The sequence below is a fragment of the Taudactylus pleione genome, unplaced genomic scaffold, assembly GCF_031769625.1.
Source record: "Taudactylus pleione unplaced genomic scaffold, aTauple2 ptg000146l, whole genome shotgun sequence".
NCBI lineage: Eukaryota > Metazoa > Chordata > Amphibia > Anura > Myobatrachidae > Taudactylus > Taudactylus pleione.
The window spans coordinates 5,664,162-5,682,399 of NW_028284548.1; the positions used below are offsets into that span (position 1 = coordinate 5,664,162).

An 18,238-nucleotide genomic window follows, 5' to 3' on the forward strand; every position below is an offset into this window, starting at 1 on the left:
GTGAAACATTTACTGTATACAGTACATGTATTTCCACTATTTTACTTAACATTGTATTTAGTGTCTTTATACTTGTGTATTTCAGAGTGCACCGAACTGTCAAAATGGTGAAGAGCAAAGGTTTTTACAACGGAAACGAATCTTGCCCACTTCCACTGACCAAAAGGCTGAGTGCACTAGTCCCACAACGGTCTACAAGCAAACCTTCCAAGAAGAAAACAGGTAAGGAAAATTTACAGGTACCTCTTCTAGTCAAGGCAAGGAAGAATGCAAAGGCGAAGAACAACACTTTGCAAGTGGACATCGGAGAAAATGGACCAGGGAACGTGGAGCAACCCATGAACGTCCCGAACCAGGAGGAAATACCAGTCATTTATGGGCCAGAAGAATTGGACACCTTTGAGCCTCTTGTTGAAGATGTATCCTGCTCACCAACTCGGCGAAAACTGTCATTCCAAGAAGATAACGCATGCACATGTAGCTGTGCAAGGATGGTGAGAGACCTCGTTGGAAAAGTTGGTCAACTGGAAGCGAAAATTGACAACTTGAAAGAAGAGCTGAAGGAAGGGCTGAAGGACACCATTTCAGAAGCAATGAAAGAAGCAATCCGGCAAAGTAAAGAAGAATGGCAAGAGGCCGCTGCCCAGAGTACCAGGAAGAGACATGACCAGGCAATCCAGTATGAAATGGTCACACCGGATGAATTTGAGCCTGAGGAGAACGACGACGATTTCAACTTGGAGACTGACCCATCCTTCCACTTGCTACATATGGACAATACAGTAGCATCAGAGCACTTGGACATGACACCAGTGCCATCATGCAGCCTGCCTCAGTGGGAGAGTACACCAGTGGCATCACATCACCTGCCTGAACGGTCAGTTGAAGAATCAAGGATCAACAATGCAAGCATGCCTGTACTTTCACCAGGAACACCTGTCATGTCGAGCACGCCAGCACCACTGACTGTATTTGGAACACCCTTACCGGATATACCACTGGCTGTGATCAACATTGACAAGGACAATGAAATTTACAGAGCTGTGAATTGTGAGATGCATCGATATGCACAAGCAATATTTCAGGAACACGTGCCCTACGACCTGTATAGCAATTGGACGAAGCGGGTGAACTTTGATGGAAGTCGGAAGAAAGTGCCAATCCCCAACAAATTAAGAGAAGATATCCTCTCAAGATGCCGGACAAGATTCAGGAATGGAAAAGAAGAACTTACCCGGATAAAGGACACGCTGAATGGGGTGCTGCGCATGCCAAGGAAACATGCATGGAGGACAGTCACGCATACAAGTACAGATCTGCAATCAACAAACACGACTTGAAGGGACTTGTCTGAAGACAGGAAGACCTGGCGCCGCCGCTGTCCAGGAAGTGGCAGCGGCAGAAGAAAGAAGCTGAGGACAGGAGAGTACTAAAGGGGTGGAAAGCAAAAGAGCTAAAGAAGTTCCCCCCCTCAAAGCCTCTTCCACCATAACAGATAGGCCCTATGTGAGGCCAACGGAACATTAAACCAACCTACAGTAGACCAACAGGTCTGAAGAGAGGAAGACCCATGTGAAGAGAAAAGCGGAGGACAGGAGAGGACTACAGGGGTGGAAAGCAAAAGAGCTAAAGCAGTTCCCCCCCTCAAAGCCTCTTCCACCATAACAGATAGGCCCTATGTGAGGCCAACTGAACATTAAACCAACCTACAGTAGCCCAACAGGTCTGAAGAGAGGAAGACCCATGTGAAGAGAAAAGCGGAGGACAGGAGAGGACTGCAGGGGTGGAAAGCAAAAGAGCTAAAGCAGTTCCCCCCCTCAAAGCCTCTTCCACCATAACAGGTACCGGTAGGCCCTCTGTGAGGCCAACTGTACTGTACATTAATTTATATTGTAGTTTGTTAGGCTGGTGAGATACAGTAGTATTAGTGTGACACTATTAGAGCAGGAAAGGGCCTTGCATGACATATTCTCTCTCCTACAGGGACCTCTGTGTGGGATTGAGCGGGACAAAGAACAAGAGTATCTCCGGTGAGTACTGTATGTACCGTACCATACCTGTGTGTCTGTCTTTTACTGTCTGTTTGTCTCTGCCTATCCTCCTTTCTTCAGGGCGTACAGTGGACCTTGCACTATGATGCAAGGTAGAGTCTGCACCTGGTATAGGTGAAACTGCATCTGAGGCCAAAAGTGCCAGTGATGATTTTAACTTAAAAGCCTACTCTTTTTGTGTATTCCTTGGTCCAGTAGGGCGTATCGGTCGGCATTGAGTAAGGACTGTTCTCACGTCATCTCTTTCCTCCTAGGTACTGTACAGTAGTCATGTCCGTGTCCAGCTTGGAACTCCTGGACATGCCAGCGGCAGAAGAAAGAAGCGGGGTACAGTAGAGGACTACGGGGGTGGAAAGCTAAAGAAGTTCCCCCCCCTCTGTAAAGCATGTTACTGTAGGTTAAATAAAAATTGTCATTAATTTATACAATTGGTGTTTGTATTGTATGTAATTCAGTCTTTAAGTGCGCCTGAGACCCAACACGTGCATCTGTCATTAAAAAGGTGCAGGGGTGTATCGTCCTATTGGCCAGGATTTCAACCACCAGAGGCGCGCCGGCCGATGGGGGTTGCCGCCCACAGTCATATACTGTACAGTATCCCTGTTGCCCATCACAGTGATTTCACAGCTGCCCGGCACTTACAGTAGAATACAGTACAGTAGACATACAGTACTGTATACACTGAGGGCCGTTTTCAATTTTGGGGTGGTCTATTTACTTTTTTTAGCCGGTCTCGTTTTTTCACTCCAAGGGGTGTATTTACTGTACTAAGTAGTGTTAGGAGACAGTGAGAAGTGATAAAAAAGTGATAAGGTGTCAGTCAATCAGCTCCCAACTGTCATTTTTCAAACACCGCCTGTGAGATGACAGTTGGGAGCACATTGGTTGGCACTTTTTCACCTATTGGAGCAAAAACACGTGATTGGGTAAAAAAAGTTTACTGTTGTCGTGTATTTATTTAGTTAAAGCTTAGACAGATAAAATTGTAGATAAATAGCACCAACCAATCAGATCCTAACTGTCACTGTACAGGCTGTGTTTGAAAAATGACAGTTACTGTAGTACAGTAGCTAATTGGTTGGTGCTACTGTATTTACAGTTTCTCCAATTTTATCTCTCTCCAAGCTTTATTAAATCACCCCTTAAGAGTGGAGTGCAATTAATAAAAGTACTGAATGGGTGACTTACTGTACTGTATTTTCTTACCTTTTAGTTGTTACAGTATTAATAAATGTAAATACAGTATACTGTACTTTATCCACAGAACCAAGTAAAGACAGAAAACGTTTTACCGAATAAAACAAATTTTAATAAAAATCATAAATAAACAAAAATAAAGTTAACAAAAAATAAAAAAAAAAGATCCACTAGGTGGTGGGCCATCTGCCTGTACAGCCCTAAAAAGAACATAATTTGTTCTGTGGAGAGAAAAAAAAGGGTACAGTATTACAACACTAATACACAATATTGTACAATCTTGACACTAACGTAAATACTGTACTCTACCTCGAGTCAGGCGTGGTCCCTGCCTCCCTTGGGGTCCCTGCCTCCCTGAGGGTCCATGACTGAAGACTGTATTGGAAAAAAATATATTCACATTAACAGTGCTGTATTTACCTTTATATGGTATGGTGCTACTGTAAATAGTTTGGCTACTGTAGCTCCTAACAAAGTACTGTACAGTACATAAACAAACAGAACAATACAATGGCTACAGTACGGTACAATGCAGGAAAAGTACTATACAGTTTAAACATTGCTACACCAAAGGTGATTATACTGACTGAAGCTGGCAGACAGAGGGATACTTTTGGTGCGGTGCAGATACAGTACAGTAACCTCCCACAATTTAATGACTATTACTGTACAGTATCTGCAAAGCATGTTTGCAAATGATTGATGACCCTGCACTGAACAACTGCTTGTTCGGAGTAGGCTCATCACTTACTGTACTGACAAACAACTGCATGATTACAATGTCGCAATCATGCAGTGGTTGTCATACAGGCACCTTTAGAGTGACAATATACTGTACAATTGTGTAGGGTACAGTACTTACACGGCCTGCTTGGCCCAGCTTCTGGCAAGTGGCCGGTAGGGGGCTGTGGCCTTCCACGTTCCCGCACTGTGGGAAAAAAAATAAATATTCCTGTTACACAAGTACAGAAACAATTAGTGTGTAAGGAGAAGAGGTTGGAGATGGGTCTTTGGAGTACAGGAGGAAGAGAGAGGCACTGTAAAAAGGAGAGCACAATGTACAGTACAGTAGTGCACGGTACTTACTCAGGGCGGCAAGCCGCGTTTTAAATGCGGAAAATGGTGGTGCCTCCGCTGCCGCCATTGGTGGTGGTGCCTCCGCCTCCGCTGCCGCCGTTGGTGGAGGAGGTGGTGTTTCTGCTGCAGTTGCTGCTGTTGGTGGTGGTAGGACTGTGGAAAAAGAACAGTTTCCATCAAAACCATTTGGAAACAAATAAACTGTGTAATGGTGCGTACACACTACACGATATGCTCCCTGAGTCGTCCACTTTATCGCCCAGTGTGTACGCACCATAAATCTTGAACAGAGCCTCCATAACAACAAACACAGACAGAGGGAGAGGGAGGGGGAGAGAGAAAGACAGAGAGAAAAAGAGAGAGAGAGACTGACAAGGGAAAAAAAGGAGAGCGATACAGGGCCTGATTCAGACCCACTCGCGAGCGGCTGTCCGCTCGCAAGTGGGTCGATGTTATGGACTGAGCATGCGCATGACGGAGGGAGCTCCGTCGTGCGCATGCGCCAGACGCGACGAGCGAAGGAAAGTCCTTCGCTCGTTGTGTCCGATCAAAGGGGGCGTGCTGTCAATGTTGATTGACAGCACGCCCCCTTTGGTGGGCGTGCCGGGGGCGTGCCTCCCTGACGGGGGCGTTCCCACGGGAACGCCTCCCGTCAGAAGCCGGCCCACTGACATCACTAGTGATGTCAGTGGGAGTGATTTTGGCTCTGATAGAGCCAAAATCACTCCGGAGCTTGCGGTTGAAAACCTCAACCGCAGGCTCCGGCTCGCAATTTCGATGGTCGCGATGGCCTCGACCATCACGGGCATCACAAAGCACGCTCGTATAGCCTGTGGGTGGTGACCCACAGCTATACGAGCGTCCAGGAGGACGCTCCATGAAAATGGAGCCCGGCCCTCATTCAGAGCATGCGCTCTGCTCAGAGCGTACGGCTCTGAATGAGGGCCACAGTGCTGTAGAAAACAATATGGTGTACTTTACTTATGCAGCATGGAGACGCCACTGGGTGGAGGTGGTGTTTCTGCTGCAGTTGCTGCTGTTGGTGGTGCTAGGACTGTGGAAAAAGAACAGTTTCCATCAAAACCATTTGGAAACAAATAAACTGTGTAATGGTGCGTACACACTACACGATATGCTCCCTGAGTCGTCCACTTTATCGCCCAGTGTGTACGCACCATAAATCTTGAACAGAGCCTCCATAACAACAAACACAGACAGAGGGAGAGGGAGGGGGAGAGAGAAAGACAGAGAGAAAAAGAGAGAGAGAGACTGACAAGGGTAAAAAAGGATAGCGATACAGTGCTGTAGAAAACAATGTGGTGTACTTTACTTACGCGGCTCGGAGACGCCAGTGGGCGCTGGTGGGGTTGCCACCGGGGAGACGCCAGTGGGCGCTGGTGTGGTCGCCGCAGGTGCCGTCGTTGGTGATGGTAGGACTGTGGAAAAAGAACAGTTTCCATCAAAACCATTTGGAAACAAATAAACTGTGTAATGGTGCGTAAACACTACACGATATGCTCCCTGAGACGTCCACTTTATCGCCCAGTGTGTACGCACCATAAATCTTGAACAGAGACTCCATAACAACAAAAACAAGAGCCTCACATTACCATAATAAAGGAAGCTTTGTTAATCCATTTACTGTAAGCAGTCAGCTCTGCCCAAGTGTCCTGAAAAATGCTACGAATTGTCACCATTGCCAAGGACACCATCCCCCGTCTGCTAGGACAACTAGTGTGCCGCTATGAATGTGCCTGTACTGAATATTCAAAACTGACCGTGCCGTACAATTTAGCACCACAGAATAGTGATTTCATAACTGCAGAAACTGTTAGTGAATCTACTGTCTAGAATGTGAGACAGGGCTCTGCATCACATACTGTGCGCCCAAAAACCACAAAACGCAAACATGTGACAACACATATGCGGTCTCAGCCTTGTGCACTATGGCTACGTCCCTTGGACTGTCTCTGAGAGTGGTTTCCGTCTGTGAGAGAGCGCTCTGTGTTCAAAGCTGACTGTGCGTTTGAAGCGCAAAATAGCGTTGCATCGCAAACTTATGACATTGGTGATGCTGCTCCAACCTTGCACACTAAGTACGGTAGTAGTGGGATCTGTATGAGAGAGTGCTCTCTGTATTACACAGTTGGCGCTATGGTCACTGTCAGCCATCTGCGATGGATTACAAATGGAGGGGGGTACAATGGGATCTGTGGCGCCAAGCCATACGCCATGTAGCGCTATGCTATCACTGAGCATGCGCAGTTGGCTGTATTACTGCAGTCGGTACAGTATTGTATTCTGTTGCATTTCCATCTCTGGCGGGCGCATGCCCAGTAGGAGGGTTGCGATGGGATTTCTGGCGCATGCCCAGTGGGCCGAGAGTCATACACAGTGCATCAGGTCCCTTCCCCCAAAGCAAGCCAAGAGCCTCACATTACCATAATAAAGGAAGCTTTGTTAATCCATTTACTGTAAGCAGTCAGCTCTGCCCTAGTGTCCTGAAAAATGCTACGAATTGTCACCATTGCCAAGGACACCATCCCCCGTCTGCTAGGACAACTAGTGTGCCGCTATGAATGTGCCTGTACTGAATATTCAAAACTGACCGTGCCGTACAATTTAGCACCACAGAATAGTGATTTCATAACTGCAGAAACTGTTAGTGAATCTACTGTCTAGAATGTGAGACAGGGCTCTGCATCACATACTGTGCGCCCAAAAACCGCAAAACGCAAACATGCGACAACGCATATGCGGTCTCAGCCTTGTGCACTATGGCTACGTCCCTTGGACTGTGTCTGAGAGTGGTTTCCATCTGTGAGAGAGCGCTCTGTGTTCAAAGCTGACTGTGCGTTTGAAGCGCAAAACAGCATTGCATCGCAAACTTATGACATTGGTGATGCTGCTCCAACCTTGCACACTAAGGCCCTCATTCAGAGCCATACGCTCTGAGCAGAGCGCACGCTCTGAATGAGGGCCGCCCTCCATGAAAATGGAGCGTCCTCCTGGACACTCGTATAGCTGTGGGTCACCACCCACAGCCTATACGAGCGTGCATTTTGATGGGCGCGATGGTCGTGACCATCGCGACCATCGAAACTGCGAGCTGGAGCCTGCGGTTGAGGTTTTCAACCGCAAGCTCCGGAGTGATTTTGGCTCTATCAGAGCCAAAATCACTCCCACTGACATCACTAGTGATGTCAGTGGGCCGGCTTCTGACGGGAGGCGTTCCCATGGGAACGCCCCCGTCAGGGAGGCACGCCCCCGGCACGCCCACCAAAGGGGGCGTGCTGTCAATCAACATCGACAGCACGCCTCCTTTGATCAGACACAACGAGCGAAGGACTTTCCTTCGCTCGTCGCGTCTGGCGCATGCGCACGACGGAGCTCCCGCCGTCGTGCGCATGCTCAGTGCATAACATCGACCCACTTGCGAGCGGACAGCCGCTCGCGAGTGGGTCTGAATCAGGCCCTAAGTACGGTAGTAGTGGGATCTGTATAAGAGAGTGCTCTCTGTATTACACGGTTGGCGCTATGGTCGCTGTCAGCCATCTGCGATGGATTACAAATGGAGGGGGGTACAATGGGATCTGTGGCGCCAAGCCATACGCCATGTAGCGCTATGCTATCACTGAGCATGCGCAGTTGGCTGTATTACTGCAGTCGGTACAGTATTGTATTCTGTTGCATTTCCATCTCTGGCGGGCGCATGCCCAGTAGGAGGGTTGCGATGGGATTTCTGGCGCATGCCCAGTGGGCCGAGAGTCATACACAGTGCATCAGGTCCCTTCCCCCAAAGCAAGCCAAGAGCCTCACATTACCATAATAAAGGAAGCTTTGTTAATCCATTTACTGTAAGCAGTCAGCTCTGCCCTAGTGTCCTGAAAAATGCTACGAATTGGAATAGAGACACAACACCCGTGGCCCTGAGAGGTAATGCCTAGATAGGCACTGACAATACCCTAAACGTACAATAACTATATCTTGACACGTAGATCAAATAACAATAAGAAGTCCAGATGGAGACTCACGGTTACTTGAGAAATCACCAGAGAAATAAGGCACACAAGTAGGGATGGTGTACACTGCTGCACGGATATTCACCAGAGACGGGAGGCACACAGGTAGCGATGGAATACACTGCTGCACGGATGTTACAGAGACGGGAGGCACACAGGTAGAGATGGTATACACTGCTGCACGGATATGACAGAGACGGGAGGCACACAGGTGGAGATGATATACACTGCTGCACGGATATTCACCAGAGACGGGAGGCACACAGGTAGAGATGGTATATACTGCTGCACGGATGTTACTAGAGACGGAAGGCACACAGGTAGAGATGATACTGCTGCTACAAGGAAGGTTAGGAACCTGGACCGGGAACTCACTAAAGCACGCTAGGAGACAACCGTTGTTCAGGCAACTTCCTGTAACCTGTGGAACAGTTATATACCCAGGGGAACCCTTTGATAGATGCACAGCATCAGCTGATCACTCACCTATCCTGGGAAGAAGATACTGTCACATGGGCCGACTGTCATGGCGGCGCCCATGTCCGGAATTGCGATGCCAGACACCAGCCCACCAGGAAGCCACTGCATGCGGGGAGAATACTCAGCTTCTCCCCCGCCGCCGCGCCAGCTGCCCGACCACCCAGGATGACAGGGGAAGCCGGCGGCGCGGTAAGCAGGAGCCAATCCCCGGCTGAGCGCTGACATATGCAAATTGATAGCAATCAAAATCATCTGGAATGCCACCCTTAAGGCGTTCCAAGACTAATCGCTCAAATAAGTTTATAATCAATGATGTGAGGGCAATGGGACGAAAGTCATTTAGACAAGAAACAGACATGGTTTTAAAAACAAGGATGATCGTAATAGTTTTAAAGCATCTCGGAACAACACCTTGAGTAAGCAAAAGATTAAAAATCATCATGAGAATACCTGTTAGTTGATCAGCACACTCACGTAAAATACCTTCGCTGGTATACAGTCAGGACCGGTAGCCTTTTTAGCATTTGTTTTCTGCAGACAAGACCTAATGTCAGACTCAGTTAAATTCCAAGAACTAACTAATGGGGGGGTCACTAATTTTCACCGGAGGAGTATAATCAGCCACCTCAAACCTAGCATAGAATTTATTGAACTCATCAACCGAGGGGCCCCCTGCCTTAAATTTGCCCAAATTAGAAACCTTGTAATTGGTTAAATGCTTAGTCCCCTGCCACATAGACCTAGAATCATCAGATTCCCTAATATGACACTCAATCCTGTTAGAATAAGCCTCCTTGGCCAGTCGAATGCCTTTCCTCAGATTTGGCCAAGCAGCTTTATACGCTGCGCAATCCTTGGATCTAAAGGCAATATCTCTAGCTCTCAACAAAGACCGTACATCACCATTCATTCAGGGTGTTTCATTGGGGAAAAAACATATAGCAATTTTCGTATGTAACACTTTCCATACAACAATTCAAATACAATAAGACCAATGAAACTAACAGATCTACATTGACAATAGAACCCACCCTGGCCTCCTCCAAAAGCAAATCCCAATTGGTACATTCCAGGCAGCCCTGAAGTTCCAATAAAGACCCCTCATGCCAAACAGTAATATTCCTAATAACTGGCCCAGACTGCCTGATCAAAGAATGACATGGTGTCAGCCCTGACAAAAAAAAAATATTTTATGGTTACTGGCTAAAATAGCAGGAAGTTTTCTTGTGTGTGGAGATAGTTTTGATAGTTGTAGACCGAAACTAGGCAGACACATGCAGTGACCAAGCTATGAAGACACATACAGTTATTGGAGAGCCTCTCTTTATTCACTTTATTTTCCTTGTTTTCAGAGCTTTATTAAGTTATACCACAGTGTTAAAAGCTGTCCACACGAGCAGAAAGTCCATGTTCATTTGCCTAATCAGTTCTAGTCCTGACAGCATAAGTGAATGCAAGGATAGCCCTCTTCCACATTGACTAACTGGCTCACATCAACCCCTAAGAATGACCCATTTGTAGGTTTCAAGGGCTTGAAACAGTATTAGTACTATGCCAGTTCACTTAGCATAAATGATAAATGTCGTGATTTCACTCTGTGCAGGCCGCAAAGAGTGGGCACATGCCTAAGTACCCATGTAGTTTTGCATGATTCTGTCACTTACAGCTGCCTGTGCCCAGAAAGACAAGCTAGGCCGAGACAAGGATTCTAGCCTAGGCTGAGTACAGTAGGGGCATGTTCGCACAATTGTGTACACATGCATGCTCAGACAAACTCATATGCTTCAGAATGCTGTATTATTTGCTCATGGGTGGGGGTTGGGGTGGGGTGGGATGGTGAAAATGCAATGATGACGATAGCTGCTAGTACTAATGAACAGCTTGTGATGGTGAATGTGACTGATGGTGAAAACATTTTGTTTTCCTGTACAAGAGATGGACAGTTGTTTCTGTTATATTAGAGAGGTTTTTAAGTTTTATTCATGCCTAATAGTGAATGCTTATTTTCTATGCAAAACAAATGGTTAAAAATATGAGGGTATGTAATGTATGTCTGGTATAAACCAGACACGTATGCATAAACGTTTTGTGATGAGTACCATTGAGAGTATGGGCATAAACATGCTGAGCGGTACAGATCTTTTTGGCAAGTGAGTGATTATTTTTTATAGGGTAAATTACTCCCATTTTGCAACCATCTCTACATTAACGCCAAGTGTCTATTTCAATTTAAGATGAGTGTGGAGCCTATATTATCTGTGTCTTTGTGTAACATCACTACCATCCAGTGGTGTGTAAAAGCTCTTATGAGAACTAGTGATCAATAAACATATTCACTCCTAGGATCCTGCTTGGTTCCTGTGACCAACAAATTACAATACACTTCTGACTGTCCTACGTTGTCATCCTGCCTCAGCGTTCTACCCAGTCCTGATCCATACATTTAAGTTGTGCCAGGTTCCACTAAAGGCTGGTGATGGCAGCAATACTCTCCCACAATGAGGGCTACTAAGCTGCTGCTCATCAGACCCCAACATTCAGTGAGTGGCTGATGGCCAGAAGGGGCCAGTGAAACTACACACATACTGGCACCGAACAGGGTGGCAGAGTAAGCCCATCTTTCACACTATGGGGCATATTCAATTAGCCGCGGGATTTCACCCGCGGCTAATTGACAGGCTAAAGTTCCGCGACGCGGGGTTTAGCTTTTTAATTAAATAGCTATTTCCCCGCGTCAGTAGACCGGGACTCCCGTGCGAGAACACACCGATTCCGCGAGAACTGCGGAATCAGTGTGTAATAACCTCTCGCGCGAGGCCGAATGAGGCGGCCTCACGCTGATTTTACCTCGCACCTACATGAGGTGCGAGGTAAACTCAAACAGCGGGGACTCGCCCGCGGGGTCTCAGGGACACCCGCGCGTGGAATCAACAGTGGAATCAACAGTAATCGATACATTATAACACTTAAGAAGCTGAAAGAAGCCATCCGCAAAAAAAGGTCAACAATTCCATCAAATGTCATCTTACACCACAACAATGCCAGACCCCACACTTCAATGGCAACATCTGCGGCCATTGCCAAAATGGGGTGGGCAATAATGCCACATCCATCATATACTCCTGATTTGGCCCCTCTGACTTTCATCTGTTTGGCCCTCTCAAATACTATCAACAGGGTCAACATATTGAAAACACAGAGGTTGTTAAAAACGCCTTACGTTCCTGGGTCAAACACCACCCACTGGAATTTTTCCAAAGTGCATTCACAGCTTGGGTTGAGAGGTGGAGAAAATGCTTGAGGGCAGATGGTGAATTTTTTGAGTGGAGTCATCCTGTTACTAAGACTTCAAAGTATTTTACTGCATACTTTCAAATCTGTACCTATAACAAAATTTGAGTTGTGAGCATTTAGGCATTACTTTTTGAACAACTCTCACATATATATATGTATATATATATATATTTTTTTTTTCTCTTCTAGTGACATTGTAAAAACTATATATCCAGTAGGGGTCACTAGGTCAAGAATTGACCTAGTGACACCTACTGGATATATGCACAGCTCTTACAATGTCAATACATATATAGGAAATGCATAATTCCCACTCATATATATATATTGTTTTTGCACTGTGTTTTAATTTTCCATTATAGGGCCACATTCCATTAGAAGCGAAAAACCGTTTCGGCAATACTTTTTCGCCGATGACATCATTTTCGCCGGTTTCAACTTATCCCCGTATTCAATTTTAGCGTCTTTCCGCCGGCGCGATAACGCAATGCAATGTAATAGGCGAAAAAGTTTCGCCTATGAATACCCAGTGGAAAAAAGTGCAGAACTGTGGTTTTGGGGTGCAATGTTGTGGGACCAATCCTGCACCCTTTGGACCCTCCCCCTGACACCCCAAAAAAGCACTTTGAAAAAAATGGGCAAAAAAAATTAAAGTGAGGTACAAATTCAAGAATTAGAGAAATAGCCTTTGGGGGGGTCTGCAAATATGGGGAAGGTGTATTTTTGATTCCAGGTGTTTGCTGAAGGTGCGTTTTTTGGTGCTTTTTAAAGCTGGACTTTAGCAACTTAAAAATATGCTTGCACCCATTTTCATGTACCCCAGATTTGATGGAACTACTTATTTTACCAAAAAAAAAATTACTACTACTATTCTTCACCCCTGTCCCAAAGACGCTAAATCGCTCCTATTGAGACCATTCAAAGACCCCAAATACCTTCAGCAGGGCAAATCGGGGGTACCCATAGTGAACCCCCATGTCAGAGCATCTTTTGGGGGGGGCCAGGCTGATTTCCCCAAAAACAACAGGACTTTTCGCCTGTTTGAGTTTCGCCGGGTCTCGTTTTTGCCGATGTGGAATTGAATACGGGGATACGCAGGGACGGGCGCAATACTTTTTTGCACCTAAAACCAGCAATGACGGCGAGGAGTCAGGCAACGGACTTTTCACTTCTAATTGAATACAGGCCTTAATGTTTTAATGTCCGTAATATTTAATGCTTTAAAAAGTTGAATATAAGGAGGTAAAACAAAAAAATTATGTAAGGGCATGAATCAGGAACTCACATATAGTGCTATGTATTGTTTGAGGGAGGGAGCCCCAAACTACTATCTTGCCTAGGGCCCCATGAGGTCTAAAACCGGCTCTGCTATGGGTTGTGTCTAGAGTGTCCTAAGGAAAATTGTCCTGCTCTGGCTCTGATGTTGCTGCCACTGTCCAACATGTGCCTGCTACTGGGTTGGGAGAAAGTGTCCTTCATTTTCTTAGTGTAAGGAGCTGGTGCTGGAAAGGGATAGATCAGAGTTCTGGTATTGAAAAAGGAGGGCTAAAGAAAAATGTGATATTGGGAAAGGGGTTGTCTAAGGTGATGGTGGTGAGTGATTGGGATGATGGCAGTGGGATTAAAGGGAATGCTTTTCATCGTGCTGCCTCACGTTAGTATCATCTACTTTTTGCAGCAATGCATTTTTTTAGGCTCAGTCATGTGAGCTGATAAGTCTAAATCAAAGATCCTGAATTTACATCATACTTGCCTACTCTCCGAGGAGTCGCGGGAAGCTCCCGAGTTTTCAGGTAACCCCCTGCACCCCCTAAAAAGTAGGCAGATCTCCCACATCCTGCTCATTTCCTAGTGAAGTGAGCAGGATGGGTCGATTTTCCGTGAAATTTGCGGGTCTGTAGGGAGGGGACAGGGCTAAATGACACAAATTGCATCATTTAGCCCTGGCCCGCCCCCTCCACAGGGACCTGCGAATTGCAAATATGGTGGGGCCTAATGACGCTATAGTCTGGCCCCGCCCCACAAAGTTGTGAGCAGCAACTCCTCTCCGGCTGCTCCCAGAAAGGATTACAGAAAAGTCGGTTAAGTATGTTTTACATGAACTGGGTGAATCTCAAATAAATGAGCCGAGGGAATGACAATGTTACTAGCATTAGAGGTCTGTTTGGGGAGTTGGAGAAGCAGAGTATCTGTCTATTGGGTTTATACATCATCACTTAATTTCCAAAAAAGCAGATGAAAATTAGCATTTTCACCTACATTTGTATAAATTAAGTGTCTGACCCATTCATCATTCATGTAACGCAGGAAATATCACAGATATCTCTTGGCTACAATTCTCCCCCGATAATTTCCACAGTCCCCATACTTTAGTATGGGGGTGTAGAAATTATGTGATTCATCAAGTTCCAAAAATGCTTTTTTTCAGAACTTGACAGTGAAACTGTATGCCATCTTGAGATGGCATACAGCCCCCCAAATGTTTTCACAAGGTGCTGTTTACAAGGCAACTTGAGCATAAGAAAGATCTCTTCAGATCCCTCCCTGCAGTATCTTCGTCTGCTGTGGCTACCAGTTTCTCCTTTCTTCCTACCCCCAGCTTCCAGTTCCCAGTTCTGCTCACCGCTGCTGCAGGCGGTCTCTCCTCCTGGCTCTGCTCAGCGCTGCTACCGCTGTTGTAGGCGGTCCCTCCTCCCGCCTCTGCACAACCTCTGCTGCAGATGGTCCCTTCTCCTGGATCTGCTCACTGCTGTTGCATGTGGTTCCTCCTACAGGCTCTCCTCTCAGATCTCCTCACTGCTGCTGCATGCTCCGGCTGCATGGACTCCACACGTCACAGTGAAGGATCCCATTTTCAAGCAGGTGCTGCGCATGTGCAGCTTCAAAATAGCAGCGAGAGACAGCGCTGCAGGGGAAAAGTATCTAACTTCTGAAAAACGGAATCCGCAAAAAAAGCAACTTTTCGGAAGTTATACTTTTCTATAGGATGAATGGGGATAATTTTTACAATGAACTCACAGCGAGTTCATGGGGATAATTTTCACAAAGAACTTGCAGTGAGTTCAAAACTAATTTATCTCTTCATAATTTTTTTTCATCATGAATAGACTACTATGCCTCTACAGATTTATAACCAAGGCTGGAAAAATGGCTACTCAGCCTCCTAGGGGTAAATTTACTAAGATTCGTTTTGGTCCCGATTTGTCCCATTTTTCAACTCGGATAGGATTGATCAAAAACGGACGTTTTTTTCACTTACAAATTGGGAATTTACCATGCTCCCGGTTTTGACAGCATCGTTTTGATTGATGGTGTATTTTGTCGATCCTGTCCATTTTGAGCTCCCGATTTCCCTGTCCGAATTTCTCTCCCGAAGAAGCAGGCTGCACATATCAGTGAAATATGTGCAGACTGCTTGTTTTTTATTTTAAGGGTTAATTTTAATTTAAAAACTTACGTGGGGTCCCCCCCCCCAAAAGGCTAACCAGCCCCGGACAGGTCAGCCAGTCTTGGTTCCAAAAAATTACGGGGAGCAAAACGAGTAGGGTTCCACCGTAATTTAAGAACCAGCACCTGGCTGCAGGGCCAGTGCTGGTTTTAAATATAGGGGGAAAAAATGCATAGGGGTCCCCTATATTTAAAACCATCACCGGACCCAAACCACCCGGGGTGTAATGCCACAGCCAGGAGACCCTATTACTGGGTCTACATGGCCAAAGCATTCTCACCCCAAGAAGATCAGGCCAAGCTGGGGATCTCAGGGGAGGTGGGGACCACCAAAAAAGGGGTCGCCCCTCTCCCGAACCCCAGGCTTGGTCTGATGCACAGGGCTCTTCCCACACCCCTGGAGTGGTGGGTACGGGGGTAATAAAGTGTTAAAAAGTATTAAACTATTGTACTTTACAGTGGAACTACAGGTGCCAGCATGCCTGGGTATATATCCTCTATTGTGCTATTTGTGCATTAATCTGAAATTTAAGGAAATTGCAAATCAGTTGACTGCAAATTTCAACCTATGGAGGAACAATTTAATAAGAAATCCACAAATCAGGAAATCATAGTTGGCTGTAGTATGTAACCGGCTCATCACAGCTGGCATTGCAGATTTGTGATACTCCGGTACAAGGAGTACAAGCACTGTACTTCCAAACACTGGAGGAAGGTGATGTGGTCATACAGTATATGTACTATCTAACATTAATAATCATTATTGACATGTTTCACTTGTTTCCAATCATCAAACTCTGCATAACATGTATTTTGGTTATATAACCTGTCGCTTTTATAGCGGCAGGAATTTATAATATATTACTTAGTACACACTGATAATGGTACAGCAACATACGAGCCCTCTAATTATACACCCAAACCAAATTTCTCACTCATATCAAGGACTAAAGACATCCAATAGTTAATAGAAGATGAAATTGAAGGTATCACTGCAAACAAAAATACTCACGTTACAAAAATGTAAAGAGAATAGGACATTACACCTTAAGGCTTGATTCTGAGTTGCACGTAGGCTCGGGAATGGGGGGGGGGCCTAGGGGTAAAACTGTACCGGGCCCCGAGGTCCTATGGGTCCCCGCAGTGTTCAGGGTCCATCCAGAGGGGAGCAGCTGTATTGCACTGGCAGTGGGCAGTGCAACAAAAAAATTTTTTTTGTTGCAGCGCACGTGATGTCATGACATCAAAAGTACCACACCACAGAAAGACACCCAAGTAGAGGAGCCGCAGCAGGCTGCAGGCAGACATAGAATAAGGTAAGTGTGGGGCCATGGAGGGACACTGTGGGGGCATGGAGGGACACTAAGGGCATGGAAGGACACTGTGGGGGCATGGAAGGACATCACTCTTAATGACAAAATGACATGTTCTAGTATAATTTGAGGGAATTCATATTAACATTTGGCTGATTTACCACGAGGACATTCAGTGTAAAGCACAAGTTACTGTAGAATTCCCAGCTATGAGCACAGTGGTGGAACTTGCAAGTGGTGGCCCAGGTACAAAAATATGCTTTCGGCCCCCCTCTTCCACCTCACCCCATGTCCAAAATATGTCACACTGCAGCGGGTGACAGGGAGAGGCAGAGGATGACAGGGAGAGAGGATGGTGGGAGGACGGAGAGGCAGAGGATGACTGGGAGAGAGGATGGTGGGAGGACGGAGAGGCAGAGGCTCACTGGGAGACAGGATGGTGGGAGGACGGAGAGGCAGAGGCTGACTGGGAGATAGGATGGTGGGAGGACGGAGAGGCAGAGGCTGACTGGGAGCAGTGGGTGACATGGAGAGGGCAACAGTAACAAGGAGAGGCAGAGGGTGAAGGAGAGTACATGAAAGGGAAGGGCATACTTGCCTACTTCTGAAAACTAGTTTCAGGGAGATTATAGGCTGTAGTAAAATCCGCAGCATGGACGCCACAGAGGGGGCATGGCCAGCTCTGACCAAAGGGTGTTTCTGGCTTCACTTAAGGGGGCGTCTTGCAGAGTCAGATGAAAACATATGTAACATGCAAAAACTAAAATAAAGCATTGGAATAATAAAAAGCATACACTTTTCTAAAATATGGCTGAATGTTTATTGTTGTAAATTATTTCACAGCTACAGTAGCACTGTTCCAAGACAATGGAGCAAGCATAAAAAAGGGACATTAAAGTTAGACAAAATAAATGCAGATTTGAGAGCAAAGGGTAGGGAGAGCCCTGCTGGTGAGAGAGCTCACAATCTAATGGGAAACAGACAGAACTATGGGGACAGTAACAAGGGTGCACCAGTGTCAGTATAGGTGGGAGGTATGGTAGTCTATTGTAAAAGGGTGGGCTTTCACTTTAGTGAATGTGAGGGGGTTCAGTGTAACTAACTGGATTGCCTTATCTTGCAAGGTTATGATCTCATTAGACAGCTCTCCAGAATGACAGGCAGTCTCTCCTCCCTGTGGGGAACTGCAGAGTGCAGACTGCTTGTCATTCCAGAGAACTGTCCACAGAGATCACAACCCTGCAAGATAAGGTAATCCCAACCTTAACTCTCGATTCTTCCATCCACGGGAAACCATCTGCGCAGAGCAAAGCAACAGTAAACAAAGCTGCTTAGTTTACTGTTACTTTGAAAGCTG

General features: G+C 46.2%; 1 protein-coding gene across 1 annotated transcript in view; it reads right to left on the reverse strand.

Moving 5' to 3' along the window:
- Positions 1-3,368: 3,368 nt before the first annotated feature.
- The window catches only part of LOC148522355 (uncharacterized), a 63,167-nt gene continuing 48,297 nt past the window's right edge, over positions 3,369-18,238 (reverse strand). The window contains exons 2-6 of the mRNA XM_088474039.1: positions 5,660-5,761; positions 4,335-4,478; positions 4,111-4,176; positions 3,558-3,623; positions 3,369-3,469 (exon numbers count right to left, since the gene is read on the reverse strand). Of these exons, the coding sequence (XP_088330165.1) occupies positions 3,369-3,469; positions 3,558-3,623; positions 4,111-4,176; positions 4,335-4,478; positions 5,660-5,761 (479 nt within the window). The remainder of the gene's footprint in view (positions 3,470-3,557; positions 3,624-4,110; positions 4,177-4,334; positions 4,479-5,659; positions 5,762-18,238) is intronic.